The sequence below is a fragment of the Callospermophilus lateralis genome, chromosome 13 (assembly GCF_048772815.1).
Source record: "Callospermophilus lateralis isolate mCalLat2 chromosome 13, mCalLat2.hap1, whole genome shotgun sequence".
NCBI classification, from domain to species: domain Eukaryota; kingdom Metazoa; phylum Chordata; class Mammalia; order Rodentia; family Sciuridae; genus Callospermophilus; species Callospermophilus lateralis.
The window spans coordinates 102360710-102388123 of record NC_135317.1 but is presented as its reverse complement, the minus strand read 5'-3'; the positions used below and the strand labels follow the sequence as shown (position 1 = coordinate 102388123).

The 27414-nt window shown below is 36.8% G+C and overlaps 1 protein-coding gene across 4 annotated transcripts in view; it reads left to right on the top strand.

Moving 5' to 3' along the window:
- Rabgap1l (RAB GTPase activating protein 1 like) overlaps positions 1–27414 on the top strand; it is a 612968-nt gene that overhangs the window by 322230 nt on the left and 263324 nt on the right. For all 4 annotated transcript variants that reach the window (XM_076872863.2, XM_076872862.2, XM_076872861.2 and 1 more), the window contains exon 14: positions 26163–26276. In XM_076872863.2, coding sequence (XP_076728978.2) covers positions 26163–26276 — 114 coding nt within the window. The remainder of the gene's footprint in view (positions 1–26162; positions 26277–27414) is intronic.

Below are 27414 nucleotides of genomic sequence, written 5' to 3'. Positions count from 1 at the left end.
CCTTGCTGTGCTAGGCAAGTGCTCTACCACTGAGCTGCATTCCCAGCCTCTGTGAATTATTTGAGCCATTGATGTTAAGGATGCATATCTTCTTATGGAACTGTAAAAGTTACGTAGAAAGGTCTAGTCAATAAATAGAAAACCTATATCTAAGAATTAAAACTGACAAAGAATATTATTAATCGAAGAGCTTATGTACACTAGTAGTATCCAAGTTCACAGCTTTATAGGGTTATGGATAATGTTTTTAAATCTCTCTCTCTCTCTCTTTCTCACACACACACACACACACACACACACACACACACACCAGTGCCTGCCAGCCTGATCAGTGCTGCTAAGTGTTTATTATCACCAATACTTCCATGGATTCAGTAGAACATCCTATGGTAAGTTTTCTTTGTTTTAAAAGTAGTAACTTTGTGCAGTTATCAGAGGGGATATAGCCAATAATTTAATCAGAAAATGCATAGTTTTCTAGTAGCTATCAACTACTTTGAAATCATTCTAAACCAGCCATTACAACCTGAGTTTAATCTGTTTAACACATAAAGAAAGCTGTTTCATAAGACTCTGAAGCTGATTTATAAAATGAACATGCCATGGCATCAAATATTAATATTTTGCCAGCAGCAGGCAGTCCAAATGTTAATGGCTGGTATGCATTTGAAAGCCTATTTAACTGTGAATTTTATTAGGACCATTTCTCAGAGCAAGAGTTATAAATGGGCTTATAAATGAGAAATTAGCCTCCCTCTAGGGAACAGCAGTTTCTTTGAAATCTTAATTAACCAATCACACTGATCTTTTCTGCTTTCAATTGCCAACACTTGGTTAAATGCTCCAGAAAACATTGTCTAGCTGGAAACAGCTTAAATAATCAGAACACCATATTTATATGTTTATATATGTATAGCTTTAGAATAAAAATCAAAAGAAATTTTAAAAATGATTCATATTTGTTTGAGTTTTTAAAGTCTATTGTACTTTAAAAAATGAATCACATTCTAAAAATATACTGTAAAACTAGAAAATTTTTTAAAAATCAAAAATAAGCATAGAAAGGATAGGATGTTTCATGGGTATGATGATGATTGCTTATAACTTTACTTTCTTTCAAACAGAGGATCACAAATTAAGGCAGTTTATTTGTAAAGAAATTTAATGAAATATGAATAAATTGATCCTTTGTAAAGTGATATCTAGAAAAGATTTTGATACAGTGGATTAAAATAGGTGAAAAATACCTTTTAATTACCTTTGTAATTGAATATTTTTTTGTGGAGATACAACATATTTCCTGATACAAATTCTTCTGTGTAACATCATTACTTTTCCTCAAATGAATTTCCAACCAAGATTTTCTTAGAAAACATGAAAAAATGACTTATAAAAGTAAAATGGATTTATAGTCAGTTTACTTTCCTTCGACTTTGAAATTGTTTTACTTGTCCTATGTAGTTTCAGACATACTTATTAGGTTTTCCAATATTAACTGCCAAATCTAAACATAAATGTAACACAGTCATTAAGTCACTCAAATTTCTACAATAAAGCATGGAAATCTGATTTCCCATATTTTTTTCATATTTAACAAACATTATACTTTGTAAGTGCCATACCCATTTGCATTGTTGTCATCTTTGATGTTTAAGACAATCTGTGAGCTACAGGAATATGTTTCAGGCAGAAGGAGCAGCATGTATGGGTAAACACGTATAATTGTAGTGTAGCCTGGTGGTAAATCTTTACAACCTTGGATTTGGCAGTGATTTATTATGTATGAAACCAAGAGGATGAACAACAAAAGAAGCAGATGTTTGTGTGTTACAAAATTTTAAATTTTGTGAATCAGAGGACACCACCAAGCAAATTAAATGATAACCCAAAGAAATAGGAAAAAAATTACAAATCACTTATATAAGGGCCTAGTACCCAGAATATATAAAGAACTCTTAAAATTCCATAAGTAATTAAAAGATGTCCAACTAAAACAATGAGAATAGACATGTCTCCAAAGAAGATATGTAAATGTCTAAACTAGCACATGAAAAAATGCCTAATATTAACAGCTGTTGGGCGAAATGGAAGTCAAAAGCACAATGAGATACCACTTCACATCCACTAGTCTGACTGTAATCACAATCAGCTGTTGACAAGTATATGTGGAAAAATCAGGACCCTCATATGTTGCTAGTTGGGATGTCAAAATGCTGGAACTGCCTTAAGAAACATTTGTATAGTTCCTCAAAAGGTTAGATACAGAGTTCCACTCCTAGGTATATACCTAAGAGAATGGAAAGCAAATCCATGCAAAAATGTGTACAGAATGTCAACAGAAATACTCTTCATGATAGCCAACAAGTGGAAGCATCCCAGGTATCTGTTGAATGATGGATGGTAAATAAAATGAGCTGCAGCCACATGCTAGAATATCACTGAGCAGTAGAAAGGAATGGGGTACCGACACATGCTGCAACATGGACAGATTTTGAAAACAGCCTAAATGAAATAGACCAGTCTCAGAAGACCACACAGTGTCTGATCCTGTCAATATAAAGTGTTGAGAATAGGCAGATTTAGAGAGGCAGAAAGTCAAGGCTGCCAAGGGTGGGAGTATTGTGGGGAGTGATGACTAAAGGGTAGGTTTGTTTTGGATTATGAAGATGTTCTAAACCTAGACTCTGGTGACAAATGCACAGTACTGTGAATGCTCAAAACCAGTGAATTTTACATTTTAAATGGGTGAATATTTTGGTATGTGAATTACAGCTCAATATATTTATTTTAAAAACAAATATTTTTAAATATAATAATATTCTGAGGAGACGAAGCTCAGGTCCCGTGATCAGGGCACACTGTAAATGGAGAAGTGATGAATTTGAGAGTCAATAGTGAGAAAATGGCTTTATGATTGGACACTAAAAGGGTGGAGGTGCTTATGCGAAGAGTCCCAGATTGAGCCACGACGGATGAGGACTGGGTGAAGGAAGGAGTGTTTGGGGAAAAAGATGATGAGTTTGGTTTTTAGTTCACTGAGTTTGAGGTACTTGTGGAGCAACTTTGTGCAGAGGCTTAGTAGGTGTTTTAAAATGTAGGTCAGAAGCCTAGAGACATAATTTGGGAATCATTAATGACTGGACTAAAGTTGAGGCCTTGTGTAAGTAAAAACCGTGCAGAAGTGTAGGTTAAAAAGAAAAAGAGGGCAAGAACTCATGGAAATTTTACAGAAGAGTGACTGGCAGAGAAGACTGAGAAGCTACAAAAAGATGAGAGGAAAATTGGGCAAAAGGTGCCCAGGAGCCAGTAGAGGAAGAGGTTCAAGAAGGAGGGAATGGTCAGTTTGTCATATGCAGTCCATCTCACATGCTGAGAGTGCTGAAAAACAGGGTTGGGCTGTGGCTCAGGGGCAGAGCACTTGCCCAGCATGTGTGAGGCACTGGGTTTGATCCGTAGACCCCCACATAAAAATAAGCAAATATAATAAAGGCATTGTGTCCATCTACAACTACCAAAAAAAAAAAAGGCACTAAAAAATATCCTTTGTGCTGGACAGTACGAAGGTCACTGTCACCTTGACGGGCAGTTGCTGTGCAGGCTGAAGAGAGGGCATGCAGGGCTCCAGGGAGGGCTCCTCAGTGGCAGTGCAGCAGTGGCTCCACGAAAGACGGGCTTGCTCCCCTCATTTCTAGTGCTAAAACCTCTTCCTTTAATCTAGGAATTTCCAGCTCACTGTGCTTCGTTGTTTAAAAATGACATGTACTTTAATCCAGGTTGGCTTTTCTTTTCAGAACCAAAAATAGCAACACAAACTATAGCATCTATATTATACACATTATTAGAATTCTCAAATTATGTAAATCAAACTCCACACACAAAAAGGATTTATATCAGAATCTATTTGTAAAGTCAGAAAAATTCCTCTCACCAGAGCCTTACCTCTTATATTTCCCAAGTGCTATTTTATTTAAAAAAAAAAGAGTGAAGATTAAGGAATTAGGGGGGAATAAATGTTTTACTCAATGAAGATTTCACATAGTATAGCTGACTAGCTGTACTTTATCCATAGTCAGTTGAGGACTTAACACACTGATCAAAGTTTTGATCATGTGTCCTTACCCATGTACCCATCTTTAACAAATCCATCTCACAGTTGTCCTAAAAATTCCTTTCTGAGGGAGTTAGATGCTCTCCTCTTTCCTGCCCATCTGCATCTCTTAGGAAGTGAGAAGTTTCAGGGCTCTTTCAAATTCCAGTGTTGTTGTGAGGCAGTGGTATTCAAACTGTTTGTACTTTCCTCATATATACACATATGTGTGCCTGTCAATTAGAAGCAAAAGTTTCCAGAAGTGAGTCTGTGGGATACATTGTGACACTTGAATTCTAATTATGACCCAGTATGCTGAGTTCTGAGTCATCATCATGAAACACAGTTCACAGAGAAGCAACTGGGGTGGCCACATATTTGTTACTGTGACACCATCTTAGAATTTGAGGGTATGATCTGGCTTCCTGGTAGCATCCAAAGGCTCTAGGATTTACCCAACTTCTAGATGCTAGAATTATTGCCCTCATACTATAGAATTAAAAAAAAAAAAAAAGCAAAAGGATCCCAGGCTTACTAATATCTGCCATAAGTTGAATGCTTACTGTGTATTAGCACTCTGACTGGCAAAGGTGATATCTAATCTTAAAACAATTTCAGAAATTAGAATTAACATCACTTTTTGGTAGAATAGTAGAAGGATTAAAAAAAACAAAGCTTACGAACATTAAGTGACTTCTCTAAGAATATATAGTTTGTAGGTGGCTTTAAAGCCTATGCTTTTTGATTTTTTTCCTATGAAAGGTCATTTTTAGTGTTCTTCTTTATTGCGACTAGAGAAGATTGAAAGGCTTCAGGGGGCCTTAACTGGACTTGGATACCTAGTCTGTAAGCATTCTCACTGCTTAAATGGAGAATTTAGATGATGCCAATGTAGTCAGCTCATTGCTCTCTCAATACAAGATAAATACTACTGCTTCTATAATTTTTGAGTTTGTAGAACAAAACCTATCTCTGAGATCTGCACATTCATACGTGGATCTGTTTGAAGCCAAAGTCTCTGGAAAATGTTTAAGACCACTGCCCTACTTGTGCTTTTTAGTGGTGTTTGGCTGTTAGCCCAGAGTGATAGAATAAACCCTTGTTAATTCCTTAGCCATGTGGTAGCACAGCTAAGGAATGTTTTTCAAAGTGGGATTGCCCACTTTGTAAGAAAGCTGGGTGTGTTGGAGGAAGAAGGAGAGCATCAGTAATTTCTGTCTGAAGCCTTTAGTAGACATAGGGCCAACAGACTCTTGGAGGCAGGTTCCAAGAACAGCCTTCCTTGGGAGCAAATTTTACCCCCCACAATCAGATAGAGCACTAATCTCTGGGGTATATAAAGAACTCAAAAAACTAAACACCAAAAAAACACAAATAACTCAATCAATAAATGGGCCAAGGACCTGAACATTCACTTCTCAGAAGAGGATATACCATCAGTCAACAAATATATGAAAAAATGATCATCATCTCTAGCAATTAGAGAAATGCAAATCAAAACTACTCTAAGATACCATCTCACTCCAGTCAGAATGGCAACTATTAAGAAGACAAACAACAGTAAGTGTTGACAATTATGTGGGGAAAAAGGCACACTCATACACTGCTGGTGGGACTGCAAATTGGTGCAGAAAAGCAGTATGGAAATTTCTTGGAAATCTGGGAATGGAACCACCAATTGACCCAGCTGTCCCTTTCCTCAGACTGTACCCAAAGGACTTAAAAACAGCATACTACAGGGACACAGCCACATCAATGTTTAGAGCAGCACAATTCACAATAGCTAAACTGTGGAGCCAACTTAGATGCCCTTCAGTGGATGAATGGATAAAAAAAATGGGCATATATATACATATATATACAATGGAATATTACTTAGCAATAAAAGAGAATAAAATCATGGCAATTGCAGGTTAATGGATGACGTTGGGGAAGATAATACTATATAAGTTAGTCAATCCCAAAAAACAAATGTCAAATGTTTTCTCTGATATAAGGAGGTTCACTCATAGTGGGGTAGAGAGTGGGAGCATGGGAGGAATACATGAATTCTAGATGGGGCAGAGAGGTGGAAGGGAAAGGGAGGGGCAGGGGATTAGTAAGGATTGTGGAATGTGATAGACATCATTATCCAAAGTACACGTATGAAGACATGAATTGATGTGAACATACCTTACATACAAACAGAGGTGTGAAAACTTATTCTATATGTGTAATAAGTGATGCATTCCTCTGTCATATATTTTAAAAAATAAAACCAATTAAAAAAATAAAAGAAAATGTTTAAAGTAGGGAAAATATTACTAAATTGTAAATTCCCAACATACTGCAAAATGTTTAAGTGCCTCACAAGAGACTTATCTGGAATTCATTTATTATGATTTGCTTTTATGTTCTTGTTTTCTATTCATCCCTATTGACCAATTGACATTTCTCAGTCATTGAAAGGCTTTGTTCCTGCTCCTGCTCAAAGCATGAGAATAAAACAAACAGTAATTCAGCTCTCTTTTTATCTTTGCTACATAAAGGTAGATTTTTTTTTTTTTACAGAACTGGTTTCTGCTTGCTAACTTTCTACTTAAATACTAATCTCTACATAACTAGAGTCATATAAAGATGTATTCATAGAATAAAGAAACAAACAAATGCTCATGATTGACTTCTAATGACATGAACTCAGGTGCATCATTAATTTATTTTTTTCCATAATTCCTTGACCTCTAAAACCTATTCTAATAGAGCATATTCGTTATACTTATATTTCAAAGAATTGGTTTTGTCAAAATATTGCATGTTGATAAATGTAATAAAAGTTAAATGTGTGATTTTTCTTAAGGTCTAATAACAATTAAACAAGAAACTACTACAACATTTTTAATTATTTACAGTTATGAATTTTGTGTCCTACATCCTGCATAGGCTGTTTATACTTGCTAGGAAATAAAGTCCCTATTACAGTGAATTCTTAACTTTTAGTAGCTTCAAGGAGTATTAAAAAATTTCAGTGAAAACAACAAAAAACAAAAACAAAAAAAAGAACATGTTCCATTTCCATTCTTCACTCCTTCCTGTTTTTATTCGTCTAATCAAGGAATAAATTTTTTTTAAAATTTCTGTTCCCCTACTGAGAGAAAAGTTTGTAACAAAAGGTTTGAAGGTATAGGACGTGGCTTCTGTGTTAAAATTTAGACCCATACTCTCTAATACAGTAGCCATGAACCACAAGTAGTGTTAAGCTTTTGAAATGTGGCAAGTCAGAATTAACAAGAGTTAGATGTAAACATTTTCATACCAGGGTTCAGAAACTTACTATGAAAAAGAGAATGCAAATCATTTTAAGAGTTTTTAATGTTGATTACAGTACAGGTTGAGGTAATATTATTTTCAGATATGTTGGGTTAAATAAAATGTTATTAAAATTTTATCCTGTTCCTTTTTATTCTTTATGAGGCTGTAAGGAAATATAATTTTAAATTGTTTCCAATGCTTAGCATTGGATTTCTTTTTGCATAATATTGATTTTTGGCTCAATACTATAGTTATCCAACCTAACATCACTCTGAAATATGGCCCATTATCAGATTTTAGGACCACTCACCCACCCAAAGAGGGCTAAATTTTGTTCAGCCTTTTTTTCTGTGTCTTGTCCAACATTCAAAACAGCAAGATACACCTTTATTTGATAGAAAGAAAAAAATCAAATTTACCAGGCAATCTGGACAATGTGAGAACTCCAGGATCCAGGAAGGGAGTTTCAGTTTTGGTTTTTCCATTACTACTGCTTCACTGGTTTTCTTTCTTTTGAACCATCCATTGACCAATGGAACAGAATAGAAGACAGAAGAGCCAAACCCACATAAATACACAAAGGTGCCATAATCATGTGTTGGAGAAAAGATAACCTCGTCAACAAATGGTGCTAGCAAAACTGGAAATCCATATGTAGCAGAATGAAATTGAACCCCTATCTCTCACCCCGCACAAAACAACTCAAAGTGGATCAGGACCTGAGCATTAGATCAGAGACCCTGCACTTATTAGAAGAAAAAGTAGGCCCAACTCTCCATCATGTCAGCTTAAGAACTGACTTTCTCAACAAGACTTCTAAAGTGTAAGAAGTAAAATCAAGAATCAATCAATGAGATGGTACCAAACTAAAAAGCTGCTTCACAGCAAAGGAAGCAATCAAAAGCGTGAAGAGAGAGCCTACAGAATGGGAGAAAATCATTGCCACCTGCACCTCAGATAGAGCATTAATCTCCAGGATATACAAAGAACTCAAAACAACTTAATATCAAAAAAGCAAATAATCCAATCAATAAATAGACAAAGGAACCAAATAGGCACTTTACAAAAGAAGAAATATAATTAATCAGCAAAGTGTGAAAAAATGTTCAACATCTCCAGCAATTAAAGAAATGCAAATTAAAACCACACTGAGATTTCATCTCACTCCAGTCAGAATGGCAATTATCAAGAATACAAATAACAATAAATGTTGGCAAGGATGTGGGAAAAAGGTACATTCGTACATTGCTGGTGGCACTGCAAATTGATGCAACCACTTTGGAAAGCAGTATGGAGATTCCTCAGAAAGCTTGGAATGGAACCACCATTTGACCCAGTTATCCCACCCCTCAGCGTATACCCAAAGGACTTAAAATTAGCATACTCTAGTGACACAGCCATATCAGTATTTATAGCAGCTCAATTAACAATAGCTAAGTTATAGACTAGCTGCCCTTCATCAGATGAATAGATAAAGAAAACATGGTATATATACACAATGGAATATTAGTCAGCCATAAAAAAAGAATAACTTTATGACTTTTGCTGGTAAATGGATGGATGTATAGACTATTAGGCTAAATGAAATAAGCCAATCTGGAAAAAAATGTCCCATATTCTCTTTGATATGCAGATGCTAACACACATTAAGGGGGGAGGGGAATAATAATAGTTCAGTGGATTAGACAAAGGGGAATGAAAAAGCAGGGGACAGGAATAGGGAAGAAAATAGAATAAATCAGACATAATATTTGGATGTTCATATATGAATAAACCACCAGTGAAACTCCACGTCATGTACAAGAATGGATTCTAACCAGAATAAGTTGTAATCCATATATATACACTATGTCAAAATACACTCTACTGTACTGTTATACCTAAAAAGAACAAATTTTAAAAATTGTTTCCAGAAAATGTTGCTTCTTATTTTCTGTGCTCTTCTTCTGTTTATACCTGAATGTGCACTCAGTTAGTCCTGTTGGTGCGACCACCCCTGAGGCTTGAGATGCTGGTTGTCATTCCTGAGTCTGGGGAACTAAGTTTCTTCTATGGTTGTTTGATTGCAGGCAAAAAGATAAAAGTTGCTGATGAAATTGTTTCAATGGAAGTGGGTTGCTGTGTGTGGAGTGTACACACATGTGGGCGTATTAAAGAAGGTTCTGCTGAAATTACTTTCACTTAAAAAGTTTCTATTTTAAAGTATACAATAGGAGAAGAAGAAAAATTACATCTTTTAATTAAATAATTTGTAATTTAACTCAGAGACTAATTATTTGTTCAAAAGTTTATCATTATAGTCAGATACCTATAGGGCCTGTTAGCTGGTAAAAATTATTCTAAGAAAATTTAAAATCCTTTGGAAAAATAATTAACATATAAGTGTGGAAGTCAACATTTATTTATTTAACTTTTAAATTAAAAATAATTGTTGGGGCTGGGGATGTGGCTCAAGCGGTAGCGCGCTCGCCTGGCATGCGTGCGGCCCGGGTTCGATCCTCAGCACCACATACAAACAAAGATGTTGTGTCCGCCAAAAACTAAAAAAATAAATAAATAAATATTTAAAAATAAAAAAAAAATAATTGTTGATTATGTCTCACCCTAAACGTCCGGTTTTCCTGACTTGGCACTAGTGTATAGCTGCTTGTCGCCATTCCACTCTACCTTGGAGGCCTTTCATGTTGTGCGGTGATCCTTCTTTATATCCGTATGTCCAGTGTGAAACCAGAAAGGTAAAAGTGTCCTGGACAGGCCTAGCCTAGTACTGAACCTCAGGTATGGGTCTATGTCATCAGGCTAATTTTGAAACTACCCTTTTCTGTGGCCAGATAATTTTCTCATATATCACTTGATAAATCTTCCGCTTGGCCTTTGGTCAGAGGTCAGTGTTGATGAAGTAAAATCCTCAGCATCTCTGGCCTGTGTTCACCGAGAGGAATCGTCATCTGTCCCCTGCCTTCTTGTCTTGTTTTCCAGGCCATCAATTCAGTTTTTCTGTGCCTCACAGACTAGTTTCACTAATGGTGATGTCCCTCCATTGTTATCTAGATGTCCTCATTTTGCTTCCAGACTTTTAGAGTTTATATCAGATCTTTCTGAATCTATTCATAGCAGTATCTGTAACTTTTAACTAGTATTTGCTCACTTTTATTAAGTAAATTTAACACTGTTAAATTGAAATGTAAATAGCTTAATATTGAATATTTATTTATTTATTTATTTATTTTTATTTTCACTTTATTTTATTTATTCATTCATCCACTGACAACACCTAGGCTGGGTTCATAACTTGACTATTGTGAATTGTGCTGTTATAAACATGAGAATGCGGATATCGCTACAGTATGACTGCTTTAATTTTTTAGGATAGACACCAAGGAATGGTACAGCCGAGTCATATAATAGTTGCACTCCTAGTCTTTTGAGATTTCGTTGTGTTTTAAATTCATATTTCCCTGCTGGCTAATGATATCAAGTGTCTATTCCTGTGACTGTTGGCCATTTGTATTTGTTCTTTAGAGAATCATCTGTTCAGATTTTTGGCTCACATTTTAATTGGGTTATTTGTCTTTACATTACTGAGTTGTAATAGTTCTTCATATATTCTAAAGATAAGTCTATTACCACATTTACATCTTGCAAATATTTTCACCCATTACATAGGTTATTTTTTCTCTTAATATTGAATATTTAAATAGGATTAAAACCATGTATGAGGATGCTTAGGTTTTTTTTAACTCTGTAATATTAGTAATCTGATTAGTACTGCTAGATTTAGCAAATAAAAATAGAACACTTGCTTAAATTTTAATTTTAGGTAATCAATAAGTAAGTTTTAATATATATATTTCCCATGCAGTGTTTTATCTGGCAAGTCCTAAATCTGAGGCAAAACACTGGGACTTTTAATCCATAGGAGTGAAAACACTGTGGTGTCCCTTAGGGAATCTTAACACTATTAGACAAAGCCTGCAGGATAGTTGAGCATATTGAATTGACTGTTTCTTCACAGAGTACTGATTCTTATAGTAGTTGCCCTGCTGAAATCCTTTAGTGAAATGCAAATGAAAAGCTAACAACTAAGAATTATTCTGCACATGAAATACCTTTGAACCCCATCCTCATGTCGTTCTTTCCTCCTTTCTCCTTGCCCAGGTTTCTTTGATCCTCTCTGTGGGCTATGGTCCAGCACTATTGCAATATCTGCTCTCAGATTAGAGCCAGACTGCTCTTGCTGCATTTTCCCCACCGTATCTCCATTTCTTCCCCACTTTTAGGGGTTGCATACATTCCCCTGGTGACAAAAGCAGATGTGCCCTCTTGATTGATACTCAAGATCACAATGCTGCATCTTTGTTGTTTAAAGAATCAAAACCATTGCTACACCGTCCTTCTCCTTGTTGCTCCACATTTGCTGTTTGTGAAAGTCTCTAGCTTACGCTGTCCCAGCTTTGTTTGAGGGCTGCATCATCTACGTTATGATCTTGAACACAACATCAGAGCTATAATCAGCATTTAGAAATGCTGACTTGGGAGCTGGGGCTGTAGCTCAGTGGCAGAGAGCTTGCCTTGCACGTGGGAGGTACTGGGTTTGATCCTTAGCACTATAAAAAAAATAAATAAATTAGAGGCATGCTGTCCATTTACAACTACAAAAAAAAAATTAAAAAGAAATGCTGACTTGGAAGAGTACTCTTTTCAGTGACTACTTAGATAATCACAACACTGTACCATCTTCAGAAAGCATTTGACTCCTGGTGGGTTGAATGTATACTTAAGCAAAATGTGTGCTTAATATATCTGTGCAAAGTCTTCTTCAGCTGTTCTTTACCACACATCAGGAACTGGCGTTGTAAACTGAGGTGGGATGACTTGCTTTACAGTTAGCTAGAGTAGAGTTTTGAACATGAGACCATTTGTTCTTTGAGAATGAAAGCATTGTGAATCATGAAGTTGGCTGTGGCTGTCGTCCCATCAGCTATCATTCTGTCTTGTGATGGTTTATCAACCTTCTCACAAGGGACCCACCTTAAGGCATTTCACAAGGTAGATGTAAGTGCTAAAAAATGGAAGCTTTGTCTCAGTTCAGCTCATATTTGTGGTTCCGTGTGAGGCATGACCACCCTTCATGTTCCGGCAACATAAACACTGTCTTTATCCTTTTTCTTTCTTATTTTACCATTTTCTTTCTTCATTGAATCATTTATTCAACAAATATTTGTTTACTCCCCACTACATGTAGGGTGGTGGATATGTTATCCTAAGGCACCATCTCTAGCAGCCAGGATTGATCTTTTACTTGGTGGAGATAAGATATGTCTTAGCCCAAGGCAATATGTGTTATGTTTTGTGGAAGTCTACACAACTTGACATCAAAGGAAGCAGGTGCTTTCACCAGAGGTCCACAGGAAAACACTGCAGAAGAAGTCTAATAAGCCTTTACGAATGAACAGGATTTCACTATGGGACAATGTGGAAAGTAGGATCATCCAGCAGGGGAAATTGCTCATAAGCATTGAAGCTTCAGAGAACAGTGCAAGCTTGCAGAATGGACTGTGCTTCAGATGGCATGCAATGAGGTGCTTCTCTCTTTGCACTTAACAAGTGGGACCATATTGTAAATAGATTTGAGTGCTACGAGGGAACAGAGTAGTGCTGTAGGTAGATTAACCTGAAAGGACTGTCCAGGCTCATTTAAGGAGTGAAAACCTAAGGAAGTAACAATTTACAGCCTGTTGAAATAGCCTGGACAAAAAGTCATAATAATGTGAACCAGGTGTGCCGCAGTCTGGCTGGGCAAAATAACCGGGAGGTGACAAGCAACTTGAAGGTTGAAGCGGGAACTGCTTTATTGCAGAACAACAGTGGTATATATACCTAACTGATTACACATAGCTTGACTCAATTAGCATCATCCAGATACAGCAATCAGCCAATAAGGAATTCCCAACATCTTAATGGCTCGGTGGCGTTGCCTCACAAACCACTCCTCTTGGCAAACTGCCAGGCGCCATCCTGACTTGATTTGCGGCCCCCAACACAGGTGGTAGTGCCAGACAGGGACACAACCTGACTGACTCAATGCTAGGTAGTTTGTTTAAAGAAAATATCAGCTTCTTTCATACTGTGAACTGTTTCATGTATACCTAGTTACCATGCAGCACAAAGAACAGTTTTGTATATGCAGCTTGGTATCAACAACTTAAAACTTCAGAAAAACAAGAGAGGTTTTATTTGTAGAACCAGACCTTAATAAAAATGCAGGGCCAGAGAGCCTCCTAAGAAATGTTCTTGTGCCTCCATAGCCACTGACTCAAGTCAGTGGGCCTTCAAAAAGTAGCGCTATGCATGAAGAATAAACAGAGTAAAATTTAGAATATCTAAATTTTTATAGCAATTGCATTTTCTTTCCCTTTGTTAGAAATTAGCAAAAGCCCAGAGGACCAATTGGTCAAGGGAGAAAAAGGGAGCAGAGACTTCCATAACCCTATCAGCTCGGACTGAGGGTAAAGAGAACACTTGATTATATGGGAAATTCTGAATTTTTTTTTTTAATTTTAATTCTAAATGGACCTTTATTTACTTATATGCAGTGCTGAGACTTTAACCCAGTGCCCCACACATGCTAGGCAAGTGGTCTACCACTGAGCGACAACTCCAGTTATTGCTTAAGTTTTAAATGTGGAATGAGGGGTCTGTTAAATGTAAGTTCCCAAACAATAGTTTGTGGACATTTGCTGGTGACTGCATAGATGTTTATGAAAAATACAAATTGCCTGGAGTACCGTGAAGGTTTTGGTAGATTGAATCTGGGTGGCATCTGGGAACATATGTTCTGAAATAGCGTCTCAGATGATAGCCATGGTGTTTGTCATTGACTTTAGTAAAGGTCCAAGGGAGAAAAGTTGAATGACAGTTGCTGTTACAGTGGTGGATGTGATTTCCTAGTGAGGCCACAGAGAGCACGTGGTGTGCAGGCTGAGTACAGAGTGAGATAAGCAAAAAGCACAGAAAGTGAAAAGAATAGTCTTTGGGTGCTCCTAAATTTTAGTAGTCCTCATTTCTAAAACCACATAGAGAAAGAGTATAAAATAAAAAAAAAAAAAAATTTGATGTCTGCTTCAGATTTGGCTTCATTTCAAAACAATCTGACCTATCTCAAAAAGATTTCTTCTACTTCCAAAGGAGTGATAGTTACAAAATCTGTTGAAGAAACAGAAATGGACTGTTTTAAATAGAAAAGAAGAAAAAAAGGAACTCGGTGCCGTGGCACATACCTATAATCCTAGCTACTACTCAGGGAGCGGAGGTGGGAGAATCACAAATTCAAGACCAGCCTGGGAAACTTGGACATTGTGCCCTCCCATGGGGGTGGAATGAAGAGAAGGAGGGAAGGGGAGGGGGGAAGTACACTATCTGAAAAGAAAGTTGTAATATTATCTAGAATGGAATTAGAATACTTAATGTATTGAAATGATCTTTATAATTGAGGACTAGTCTTAAAGTCTCTGAGGACAAATCCTTCATTCTTAGCCAGTCCTATTTCTTTTGTTATTATTGTCATCAGTGCATCTTCTACTCCTAGATGACTAAAATTTTGTGTTAGTAGAAATATGCTGTTATGAAAAATAAGAGAATGGACCATTCATTTCCTATGCCTTTTTGATGCGCCAGATCCTGGTACAATGTTGTCTTCTTTTATTTTTTATTTTTTTCAGTTTTAGATGGTAGATGGACACAATATTTTTATTTATTTTTTATATAGTGCTGATAATTGTGCCTCACATGTGCTACGCAAGCACTCTACCACTGAGCTACAACCCCAGCCCACAATGTCTTCTTGCATAGAATAAATGTTAAATGTTTGAATGGTAAGTTTTCATATGGACATGTGCAACTAGAAGTATATTATTTGAATATATTACTTAAATTATTTTGTAAAAAGCATCTAAACTATACTTATAAATTTCTGAGGTAATGCTCATCTAGAAAAGTCCTGGAGTCATTTTTGGCCATTCACTGAAGACACCTGCAAATGCAAACAAAGCTGAGAAATGTCTAGAGAAGTATTGCCACACCATTCCCACCTCAGGGCCTTGTGCCATCTTTCCCCTGGCTGTAATACCTTCTCTAAGTATTTGTACTTTCACTCAGAGAGAAGAAAATCAACCCTACCCCAAATACCAGCCCTCTCCTCACCATCTCTTTATCTTGTTTATTTTTTGATAGTTTCACTCAGCAACCAACATGGTATACTTGTTTGCTTAATATCTTTCTCCCCTGCTACTAAAATATATCCTCCATAGGAGCAGAGACTGTCTTGTTAAAACCTGGTATCTTCTACATCTTGAATAGTGCCCAATTCTTAATAAGTGCTTAGAAAAGTATTTGTTGAATACATGAATGGATTGGATTCATACTATAAAGCAAAATAGAAAGCTTAATTTTTTATGTATATTTCAGTGTTTATCATTCAACTTAAGAAGGTGTAACTGAGGGGCTGGGGTTGTTGTTTAGCAGTAAGTGCTCATCTAGCACGTGTGAGGCCCTGGTTTCGATCCTCAGCACCACATAAAAATAAATAAATAAATAAAGGTATTGTGTCCAACTACTTCTAAAAAATAAATATTAAAAAAAAAAGAAGGTGTAACTGAGGCGGGCGGAGTGACACATCCTTTAATCCCAGCAGCTCAGGAGGTTGAGGCAGGAGGATTGCAAGTTCAAAGCCAAAGCGAGGTGCTAAGGAATTCAGTGAGACCCTGTCTTTAAATAAAATACAAAAATAGGGCTTAAGATGTGGCTCAGTGGTGGAATTTTCCTGAGTTCAATCTCCAGAAGGGGAAGGGGAAGGGGAAGGAACAGCTTTAAGAGTTTCAAAGAAAAGATTTTAAAGTGATGGAAGGCTCAAGAGGTAGAATATTTTCTAAAAGTTTAACTTGTAAAAATAATTACTGAGTGTACACAAGATCAGAATTAATAAAATTCGAAAATAATGGTTAGGTTAGAATAGGCTTATCAAACTTTTTTTTTTTTTTTTAATCACAGGCATTCCTCAAAGCTTTTTGGAAAAGTTAAAGAATGTGTTGTTGCATGCTGTGATACCACCCCAGGGCTTCTTTCAGGAGCAGAATGGGCATCATGAATCCTGACTGGTCTATAGACACTTTTTCTTCTTCCCTTTGTTCCCCTTTAGTTCTCTTTGCTGCCACTTTCCCTCAAGAGATTTCTTTTTATTTGAAGGCAGAATATATATATATATTTTTTTTAACCTTTATATCAGACTTTGGCTCGGAGGCACTTAGCAGCCGCATGCAGAGCCTGGAAAGCAGCACACTCCTGATGCAACCCAGCTGAGGGTGTTTCTTTTCTTCCATATCCCTCACTTCTGTTAGTACCCATCCCCATATGCAAGTAATGAAGACTGGCAATGACCCAGCCTGGTTTTGTTACTGTTTCTACCTCATAATTGTAGTATCACACTTGAAACTAGAATATACTTTAATACTTTCTCCTTTCATCTCTGACTTTTTGCATTTTTGGCAAACATCAAGGGGAATAAATGAGACGCACCACTGCAAACCCATCTGCCTTCAGGGACATGTAAGCAGACCAGGCTGTGATGTTTAACCACCCAACGCAGAACTGCAGGGGAGTCCCTGGGGAGTAACAGAAGGCACATTCGAAGGTCAAATTTTCTTTAGCTCTGAATCATTTATCTGCCAACTGATTGTGGTAGGGATGGTCTGTATTGGCATTTTCAATGGCACTAACAGATTGGCATGGAACTTATAAAAAACTGCATTGATTTTGTGGTAGATGAAAAGTGAAAGTACAGTTTATACTTTGGGTTTGAAAATAGGAATTAATAAGAAAATATGCTGTTACAGTTTTTAAAATATGGCAAACCCAGGTACAGATGAGTTTATTTGTCAGCATATTACTCTTACACTGCTGCAGCTGCTGTCAAGGTCACATGTGAAAATAGTCATCCTTACCAAAATGCCCTTCTAGTTCTTGACAGCCCAGAAATTGCTTCATAAAAAATAATAGTATGTGGTCTTCCAAACCTATCTTCCCAATGCTTGTTGACACTTGAATGTTGCATTCATTTCTTTTTTTAACAACAAGCTAGTCAGTGGTGATTCTCTTCTGGTAGCAATTCAGATAATTACAAATCCATCAGGGCAGATGTGTTGTACTGGAAGAATAGCTCATAGTATTCTTGACAGCAGGCCTGAAGTGGAACCCACTTTACCATGGTCAAAAGTCAACGAAGCTCTTTATCATACCTCTTTAGAGATAGTTTCCAACTGCTCTTCAGTAAACTGAATCAGATCCTGTGTTTGTAACATGTATTTTAGCCACTGAAAATTGTCTTTTTTTGAGTCATATGACTTAATGGTTTGTAAATTAAAGAGAATCCTGGGAAAGTGGATTTAGTTTCCCAGGATAGGATATAGGGGTATAAAGTATGGGGAATAAAACTCAACTTTTCAGACTTTGTTGCAAACTTTTCACCACTTTGTGGTCCAAAGTCAGCTTTTATGTATGGCCTAATCTACGGCAGGAGAAAGCATGATCTCAAGGGTATTGCATACAAGTTTCATTCTTGGTGGCGATAGTCCAGAAAGGAGGTATATAGTTGTGACAGTGGCATTTATCCTGTTCATAACCATGTGTTCAGTCATTCTCTGATCCTTAGAAGCTAAATTCTAAAGTAATGACGAAATTGGTAATGCTTTGGCAATTTTATCTTCTACCTTACCCTGTCCTTCCCTCCCTTTCTGGGTATATTAATGTACATCTTTCTCTAGCATGTGGGTTGTATGCAAAGCTGATCCCAGATTGTGTATCAGTTAATAAAAGTAGTACTTTATCCAAGTAATTATTGACCTTTGCTTTTACTAGCTATTGAATAGAAACAAAGATAATTTAGAACACATAACACACATGATAGGAAATTAAGAGCAGCATATGTATGTCTTAATATACCATCATGCCACAAATTCTACAAGAATTTTCATAAATATAATGCCATAACAGTTCTTTATTTTATTATTTAGAGTGTACAAATATAGAAGAATGTCTGAAATGTAATTCACTAAAAATAAAACAATCAGTAATGAGTATCTCATTTATACTAGGTAATTTGCTAAACAAGTATTTTATTCTAAATATAATTATGCATTTGATAATATCCTATTTTATAAACAAGGAAACTGAAGGTTAGCAAGAGTAAATAACTTCCTCTCCTTGACATTTTCTCAGAAGATCTAAAATTAGTGTACAACACCAACACAGCCACATCAGAGTTTATAGCAGCACAATTCACAATAGCTATATTATGGAATCGACCCAGATGCTTATAAATAAATGAATATATAAAGAAATTGTGGCATGTGTGTGTGTGTGTGTGTGCGCGCAATTGAGTTCTACTTAGCCATAAAAAAGAAGGAGAGTGTGGCATTTGCTGGTGAATGGATGGAAATAGAGAATATCATGCTAAATGAAATTAGTAAAAGTCAGAATCTCAAAGGTTAAATTTTTTCTCTCATATGCAGAAGCTAGAATCAAATAAAGGATGGAGGTTAGGGGAAGGGTAGGGATAAAATAAAGAGCCAATCAAATACAAATTAATAGACAAGTAAAAGGAAGTCTAGTAGAGGAAGGAGAGGGGAGGGAGAGCTGGAGGGAAAGGAGGAGGTCATGAACTGAAGCCAGTGTCCATGCCTGTAGGAGCTTGTGGAAATGAACCCAATATTGTGTATGACTGTAAAGCTCATTAGGGCTTTATAAACATAATAATGACAAAATAATATAAAATAATAATAATAAAACATAAAAAAGAACCTAAAATATTTTTTTTAAAAAGAATAAATACCTTGTCTGAGATCTTGTAGATATGAATGAGGAAAGCAGAAATGGAATCAATGAGTTTGGCCTCAAATCCCTGAACGACCCTGCTGGACTCTGAGAAGCAGAATGCGAGCAGGTGTCCCCTGAAAAGTCAGCTGTGGGTCAGGTTGTGGGTCTGGATGTTGGTGCAGTGGGGGCACTTGAAGGAGCGACTTTTTCCCTCCTCTCACTGTGAAGAGAGTTGGCAGGATCCAGGGAAGTCTTCTATGGGAACCTCCGGGAAAATGAACTTTCAGTTTTGGTTGTGATATGAAAGGCTTTTAGCCATATAAAAATGAGATGTTTTCACATGAAAGTCTTTAACTCCAGATATTTAAATGGTGAATTTTTTACCTCACTGTCTTTCCTCTGTGTTCATTTTAATTCTTGTACAAATTGGCCACCATAATCAGAATAAGTCTAAAAAGAAAGGAGTCACTACTAAAGAGAAAAATGTGTTTTGTCCTCCTTTCAGAGACTGTTAGATTTTGGTGACTCCTTGAATCAAGTATTTGCTGAATGAGTGGGTGAGTGAATTTGGAAGATTAGGTGTGAATTCCTGAAATATACACTGTTAAAGTGAAGTTCCTGAAATTATTCCAGTAAAAGCAATGTATAGAAAGAAAAATATAGAATTACACATGTGTAGAAAGCATGTAAAAGTCATCCTACAGAAGGAAACTCTCATACATTGTAAGTGAAAGTAAATTAGTGTAGCCATTACCAAAAACAATACGGGAGATTCCTCAAAAAACTAGAACTATGATGTGATTCAGCAATTCCACTCCTGGGTTTACATTTAAAGGAAAGGAAGTCCATATGTTCAACAGATAACCTGCACTCTTGTGTTTTTTGCAACACTGTTCTCAATAGCAACCTAGGGGCCTATCAGCAAATGGATGGATAAAAATAATGTGATATGTGTACAAAACAGAATATTATCCTGCTATGAAGAGAACGAGGCAATGTGGATAAGCTTGGGGACATGATATTAAGTGAAATAAGGCAGGCATACAAACACGTATACCATGTGTGCTCACTGACATGGGAAACTATGAAGTTGATGTCAGAGATGTCAAGGGTAGCATAGTGGCACCAGAAGCCAGGAAGTATATGGTGGGTTGAGAAAGGATGGTTAATAGGTATGGAGAAGTTGGACAGTAAGAACAACTTATACTGTTCTGTAGCACTTTAGGATAATTATGGTTGACAACAATAAATTATGTATTTCAAATGACCTAGTAGAGAATATTTTGAAGTTTTCTAACACAAGAGAAATGATAAATGTCTGAAGTGATAGATTTGTTAATTAACCTTATCCAGTCATTACCATATTGTTGTCAAGGATTGAACTATCATACTACTTTTCTATTGCTGTAATAAAATACCCAAGGCTGAGTAATTTATAAAGAACATAAGTTTATGTAGCTTGTAGTTCTGCTTGGCTTTGGCCAGGGCCTCACAATGGATGGTATTAGACTGGTGGGTGTGTGTGCAAATGAGAGTGATTTCATGGCAAGGCAGGAAGGCAGAGCATAGAGAGAAGCCATATTGCTCTTTTATAGCAACCCCTTGCAGGAACTAACCAGGGACTCACAAGAGCTACACTAATTCCTTCTGGGTAAACACTCCCTGGTAACATAGTCATCCCACACTAGACCCCATCTCTTAAAGGTTTCACCACCTCAGAACATCATTACACTGAGGATCAAGCTTCCAACATGTGTACCCAAACCTTATGCAAACAAAGCATGCCAAACTTCATAAATATGTGCAATCATTTTGTCATTTAGTAATTATTTATAATCAGCCATAGACCAGACCATTCGAGGCCATATCTTGAAGGAACTTTCAAAAAGTAACCCCAGGAAGGGGAAACTTAGGAAATGTTGGTGATTTTATTTTCCTTTGATTTTGCTCTTTATTTCTTAAACAAGAAAGATCAGGTATGCATAGAAAAACTTACTTGGTATTGTGCAAATTTACTTTCTAGACATTTTTATTTAGTTTCCCTTCCTTTGAATCAGTCTGTTGATACCATTTTTTAAAAGTACAATGTTAGGGGCTGGGGATGTGGCTCAAGCGGTAGCACGCTCGCCTGGCATGCATGTGGCCCGGGTTTGATCCTCAGCACCACATACAAAGAAAGATGTTGTGTCCGCCAAAAACTAAAAAATAAATATTAAAAAATCTTTCTCTAAAAAAAAAAAAGTACAGTGTTACACATGTAATCAGTTAAGTAGTTTCTAGGTAATACAAGTCCAATATTTTTCCCTCTTAATATCCTGCAGAGTACAAGGAGTTATTCTGTGAGCCGCTGAATACATGTTTGCCCCTAAAATAGTTTACCAGTGATAGTAGTAACACTTTGTTGGTCAAGATTTTACTATTGGGAAAGAAGCCTATTGGGGCAGGGTGAACTGAAGAATGAAAACTTTGGACTGTCTGGCTACCAGATTTTCATATTCAGACTCGAGAAGGGATAAAATAAACATTTCAGAGAGTATTTTTTTTTTCTTTCTCTCCTTCCCTTTTTCTTCTCTCTCTGTCCTCCTTCCCACTCTCCCTTCTTTCCTGTCTTCTATTTCTATCTCCACACCCTCCCCTTTTTTTAGTAGTGCTGGTGTTTGAACCCAGGGCCTTATGCATGCTAAGCACAGCCTCTACCACAGACTATACTCCTACTCCTCTAATATATTTTCTATGTGTTGCCTTTAGACTTACCCTCTTCTAGACCCCACCCCTAAATTTTCTTTATCACTAGCAGTTGCATTTATCTTGACAGACACAAGTTTTCCATGAATCTATCCTTTTTTTTTGAGGTTTTTTTTTCTTTTTTTTTTAATTGGTTGTTCAAAACATTACAAAGCTCATGACATATCATCTTTCATACATTTGATTCAAGTGGGTTGTGAACTCCCATTTTTACCCCAAATACAAATTGCAGAATCACATCGGTTACACATCCACATTTTTACATAATGCCATATTAGTGACTGTTGTATTCTGCTGCCTTTCCTATCCCCTACTATCTCCCCTCCCCTCCCCTCCAATCTTCCCTCTCTACCCCATCTGCTGTTGTTCAGTTCTTTCCCTTGTTTCCCACCCCTTTCCCCTCACAACCTCTTATATGTAATTTTGTGTAACAATGAGGGTCTCCTTTCATTTCCATACATTTTCCCTTCTCTCTCCCTTTCCCTCCCACCACTCGTCTTTGTTTAATGTTAATCTTTTCCTCATGCTCTTCCTCCCTGCTCTGTTCATATTTGTTCTCCTTATATCAAAGAAGACATTTGGCATTTGTTTTTTAAGGATTGGCTAGCTTCACTTAGCATAATCTGCTCTAATGCCATCCATTTCCCTGCAAATTCCATGATTTTATCATTTTTTTGTGCTGCGTATAATACTCCATTGCATATAAATGCCACATTTTTTTTTATCCTTTCATCTATTGAAGGGCATCTGGGTTGGTTCCACAGTCTAGCTATTGTGAATTGTATTGCTATGATCATTGATGTGGCAGTATCCCTGTAGTACGCTCTTTTAAGGTCCTCAGGGAATAGTCCGAGAAGGGCGATAGCTGGGTCAAATGGTGGTTCCATTCCCAGCTTTCCCAGGAATCTCCATACTGCTTTCCAAATTGGCCGCACCAATTTGCAATCCCACCAGCAATGTACAAGTGTACCCTTTTCCCCACATCCTCGTCAGCACTTATTGTTGTTTGACTTCATAATGGCTGCCAATCTTACTGGAGTGAGATGGTATCTTAGGGTGGTTTTGATTTGCATTTCTCTGACAGCTAGAGATGGTGAGCATTTTTTCATGTACTTGTTGATTGATTGTATGTCCTCCTCTGAGAAGTGTCTGTTCAGGTCCTTGGCCCATTTGTTAATTGGGTTATTTGTTATCTTATTGTTTAATTTTTTGAGTTCTTTGTATATTCTGCATATTAGGGCTCTATCTGAAGTGTGAGGAGTAAAAATTTGTTCCCAGGATGTAGGCTCCCTATTTACCTCTCTTATTGTTTCTCTTGCTGAGAAAAAACTTTTTAGTGTAAGTCCCATTTGTTTATTCTTGTTATTAACTCTTGGGCTATGGGTGTCCTATTAAGGAATTTGGAGCCCGACCCCACAATATGTAGATCGGAGCCAACTTTTTCTTCTATCAGATGCAGAGTCTCTGATTTGATATCAAGCTCTTTGATCCATTTTGAGTTAACTTTTGTGCATGGCGAGAGAAAGGGGTTCAGCTTCATTTTGTTGCATATGGATTTCCAGTTTTCCCAGCACCATTTGTTGAAGATGCTATCCTTCCTCCATTGCATGCTTTTAGCCCCTTTATCAAATATAAGAAAGTTGTAGTTTTGTGGATTGGTCTCTGCGTCCTCTATTCTGTACCATTGGTCCACCCGCCTGTTTTGGTACCAGTACCATGCTGATTTTGTTACTATTGCTTTGTAGTACAGTTTGAAATCTGGTATCGCTATACCTCCTGATTCACATTTCCTGCTTAGAATTGCTTTTGCTATTCTGGGTCTTTTGTTTTTCCATATGAATTTCATGATTGCTTTATCTATTTCTACAAGAAATGCCGTTGGGATTTTGATTGGCATTGCATTAAACCTATAGAGAACTTTTGGTAATATCGCCATTTTGATGATGTTAGTTCTACCTATCCATGAACAGGGTATATTTTTCCATCTTCTAAGATCTTTTTCTATTTCTCTCTTTAGGGTTCTGTAGTTTTCATTGTATAAATCTTTCACCTCTTTTGTTAAGTTGATTCCCAAGTATTTTATTTTTTTTGAAGATATTGTGAATGGGGTGTTTTTCCTCATTTCCATTTCAGAAGTTTTGTTGCTGATATACAGGAATGCCTTTGATTTATGCGTGTTGATTTTGTATCCTGCCAGTTTGCTGAATTCATTTATTAGTTCTAATAGTTTCTTTGTAGACCCTTTTGGGTCTTCTAAGTATACAATCATGTCGTCCGCAAATAGTGATAATTTAAGTTCTTCTTTTCCTATTTTTATGCCTTTAATTTCTTTCGTCTGTCTAATTGCTCTGGCCAGTGTTTCGAGAACTACATTGAATAGAAGTGGTGATAGAGGGCATCCCTGTCTTGTTCCAGATTTTAGAGGGAATGCCTTCAGTTTTTCTCCATTTAGAATGATGCTAGCCTGAGGCTTAGCATATATAGCTTTTACAATGTTGAGGTAAGTTCCTGTTATCCCTAGTTTTTCTAGAGTTTTGAACATAAAGGGATGCTGTACTTTGTCGAATGCTTTTTCTGCATCTATCGAGATGATCATATGGTTCTTATCTTAGTCTATTGATGTGATGAATAACATTTATTGATTTCCATATATTGAACCAGCCTTGCATCCCAGGGATGAATCCTACTTGATCATGGTGCACAATTTTTTTGATATGCTTTTGTATTGTATTCGCCAGGATTTTATTGAGGATTTTTGCATCTAAGTTCATTAGAGATATTGGTCTGTAGTTTTCTTTCTTTGAAGTGTCTTTGTCATAGCTTATCTTTTTAAAAAGTTCCATTTTTATTCAGCTTTAGCCTTCCATTCCTGAATGCCATCAGAATTTCCTCTGGACTGATTTATCGTATGTTCCTTGTTTGTTATTGTTTGCTAGCAAACTTGGATCTCTTCTGTTTGCCTCCTTTGTTTCTCTATATGATATAAGATCTAATTACCACCCAGCATGAAGTAGCAGCTAAGATGAAAAAGGCAGCAAGAGCAGGCAGCAGCTTCACTGAGAGCTAATCAGCTGTCCCTCCTTGTGTATTCAGCTGAAGGAGGAAGGGAAGCAACATTCACCAGAGTGACTCATATTTTAAATGTTTTTTTTTTTCCTTTCGTGATTTGAGACTGAAAAGGGGGATTTGTTCAAATTGTTATGGAAGCAAAACACTGGACAATATTTTTAATTTGCAATTAGTAGTCTTTGATGCTTCTTTGGATTGCACAGAGTATTTTTCATCATCAGGATTACTCAAAGTAGTCCCATCCTATTATCCTGGCATTTAAATGCAGATACAACAAACATTTCCAGGAATAAAAAGAAAATCAAGTGGATAATTAATCATTTTTAATAAGGCTTAGAATTTTACTCAATTTTGAGCTTTTGGTTTCCAAATTTGCCGAAAATTATCTCTAGGTTTATGTATAAAGCATATGGCATCTTACTATAGTAGCTTCTTGGCTTTTTTTTTTTTTTTTTTTTTTGTGGGATGGATGAGTTGGATAATTAACCTTGTGTATGTGGGGAGGGGGGTTGATAGTATTTTTAATTTTTAAATGACTGTGATTCGAATTTTTCCTTTATTAGATTTTTAAAGATTAAAAATTAGAAAATATGTGATATTAGGTTCATGTGAAGAGACATAATACTTGCTTTTGGGGGAGTATATTTTGGTCTGACAATTCTAGAAGGACAATATCTATCAATAATGAAAGTACATATACCCGTGACCTAACAGTGCCACCTCTAGGAATCTACCCTTGAACATCCTGTAAGACACATGTATAAAATATTCCTTATGGTATTATTTTTAGGTAAATATATAATGCAAAAATGGTCATTAATAGATTAATAAATAAAGTAGGATATTTCTCCTCTCTTTGTCCCCCATATAAACACACATGCACATACCCAATCACTTACAGATTGGTGGGTGAAAAGACTTTATAAAAAAGCGCTGTTAGCTCTTAACTCTGGGGAATAGGATTGCAGGTCTCAGGTAAAAGGGTGGATTTGGGGGTGCAGTGATTTTGTGCTTTTTAAAGTTTTTTACCCTGTGTTTATGGTGTTTTTCATAATTGAAAATAAATTTTATGTTAATAACCAAATGTGGGTTTTTCCCCTCTTAGGACTCAGCCCAGGAGAGTGTTATTACTCGAGATATTCATCGTACTTTTCCTGCTCATGATTACTTCAAGGACACAGGAGGAGATGGTCAGGAATCGCTTTATAAGATCTGCAAGGTAGGGCTCTCGCCTCTGTTTTTTTCTAGAATGTTGTACAGGGCTGTTTTAGGAGCCTATTTTAATTCAGCCTTTTAAGTTTTCCCCTATTTTTGTGCCTTATTTGCATAGTACCATATTTTCTGCTGTGTACTCCTGGATCCTCGATCCAGCCCCCTTCTCCAAGGGGACTTTTCTTCCATGTGTTCCTAAGGAGGCACGGCAGAGCTGCAGCCTGGCTCTACTGCTAACAGAAAGGAACAGGATGTCCTCTCAGGCTGCGCTATGAAGGCTCTGAAGAGTCCCAGAGGACTCTGCCCTTCTGACTAGAAAATGTGGTGATTGTCTGAACTTTTGACAGGAAGGCAAGAGTGAGAATCAGTGTGGGGCCTGTTGTTGAATCCTGGCAGGTTCTCTGATTCTGTTGATATACTCTGTGCTAAGTCACATTATACATCCTTTTGTTTATACGTTTCATTTTGAAATCTTTCCTCTCCCTCATTATTAGTAGGCCTGGAAAAACACTGCTTCCTGCTTTCCAGTGAACTCTTAGATACAAAGACCCTGTCTGTCAGTGGAGAATAGCTAACAAGTGATTAATTGCTTCAGGTTATATCAGAAATGCAGAGGGAAGTGTAGTGGATATACTCATCTTGTTCTTACTTGTCATTCTAAGAGAGATTGTTAATAATAGTGAGCTATATAAAAATCAGATAATAATTTGGGGAAAAAGCAACACTGAGGCTAATTTGTAAGTTAGATAATCATTACCTGAGTAGCAAATTTAGCCTTTTTAATGAATAGTGAATACTTGCCAGTAGGTAGTCTGAAGTGTTTTCACAAATCTGTTCGTTTTATATTTACTGTTTTTTTTTTAATAGCACTCATAAAAGCACTCGCCTACATATGCCAACCAAGTACAGTTGTTTAATTTTGCAAATGGCACATGTTTCATTAAAATCTGCTTGTATGTTGGTGGTTTTGCCCTCTTCCCACTCCTCCATCTTTTTTCTTTCTCTCTCCTTTTTTTGGATCTCAATATTTTGGAATAATATAAATATACAATGATCAGAAATATATTTTAGGGGGGTACCGGGGGTGTAGCTCAGGGGCGGAGTGCTTGTCTAGTATGCATAAGACCCTGGGTTTGATTCCTGGC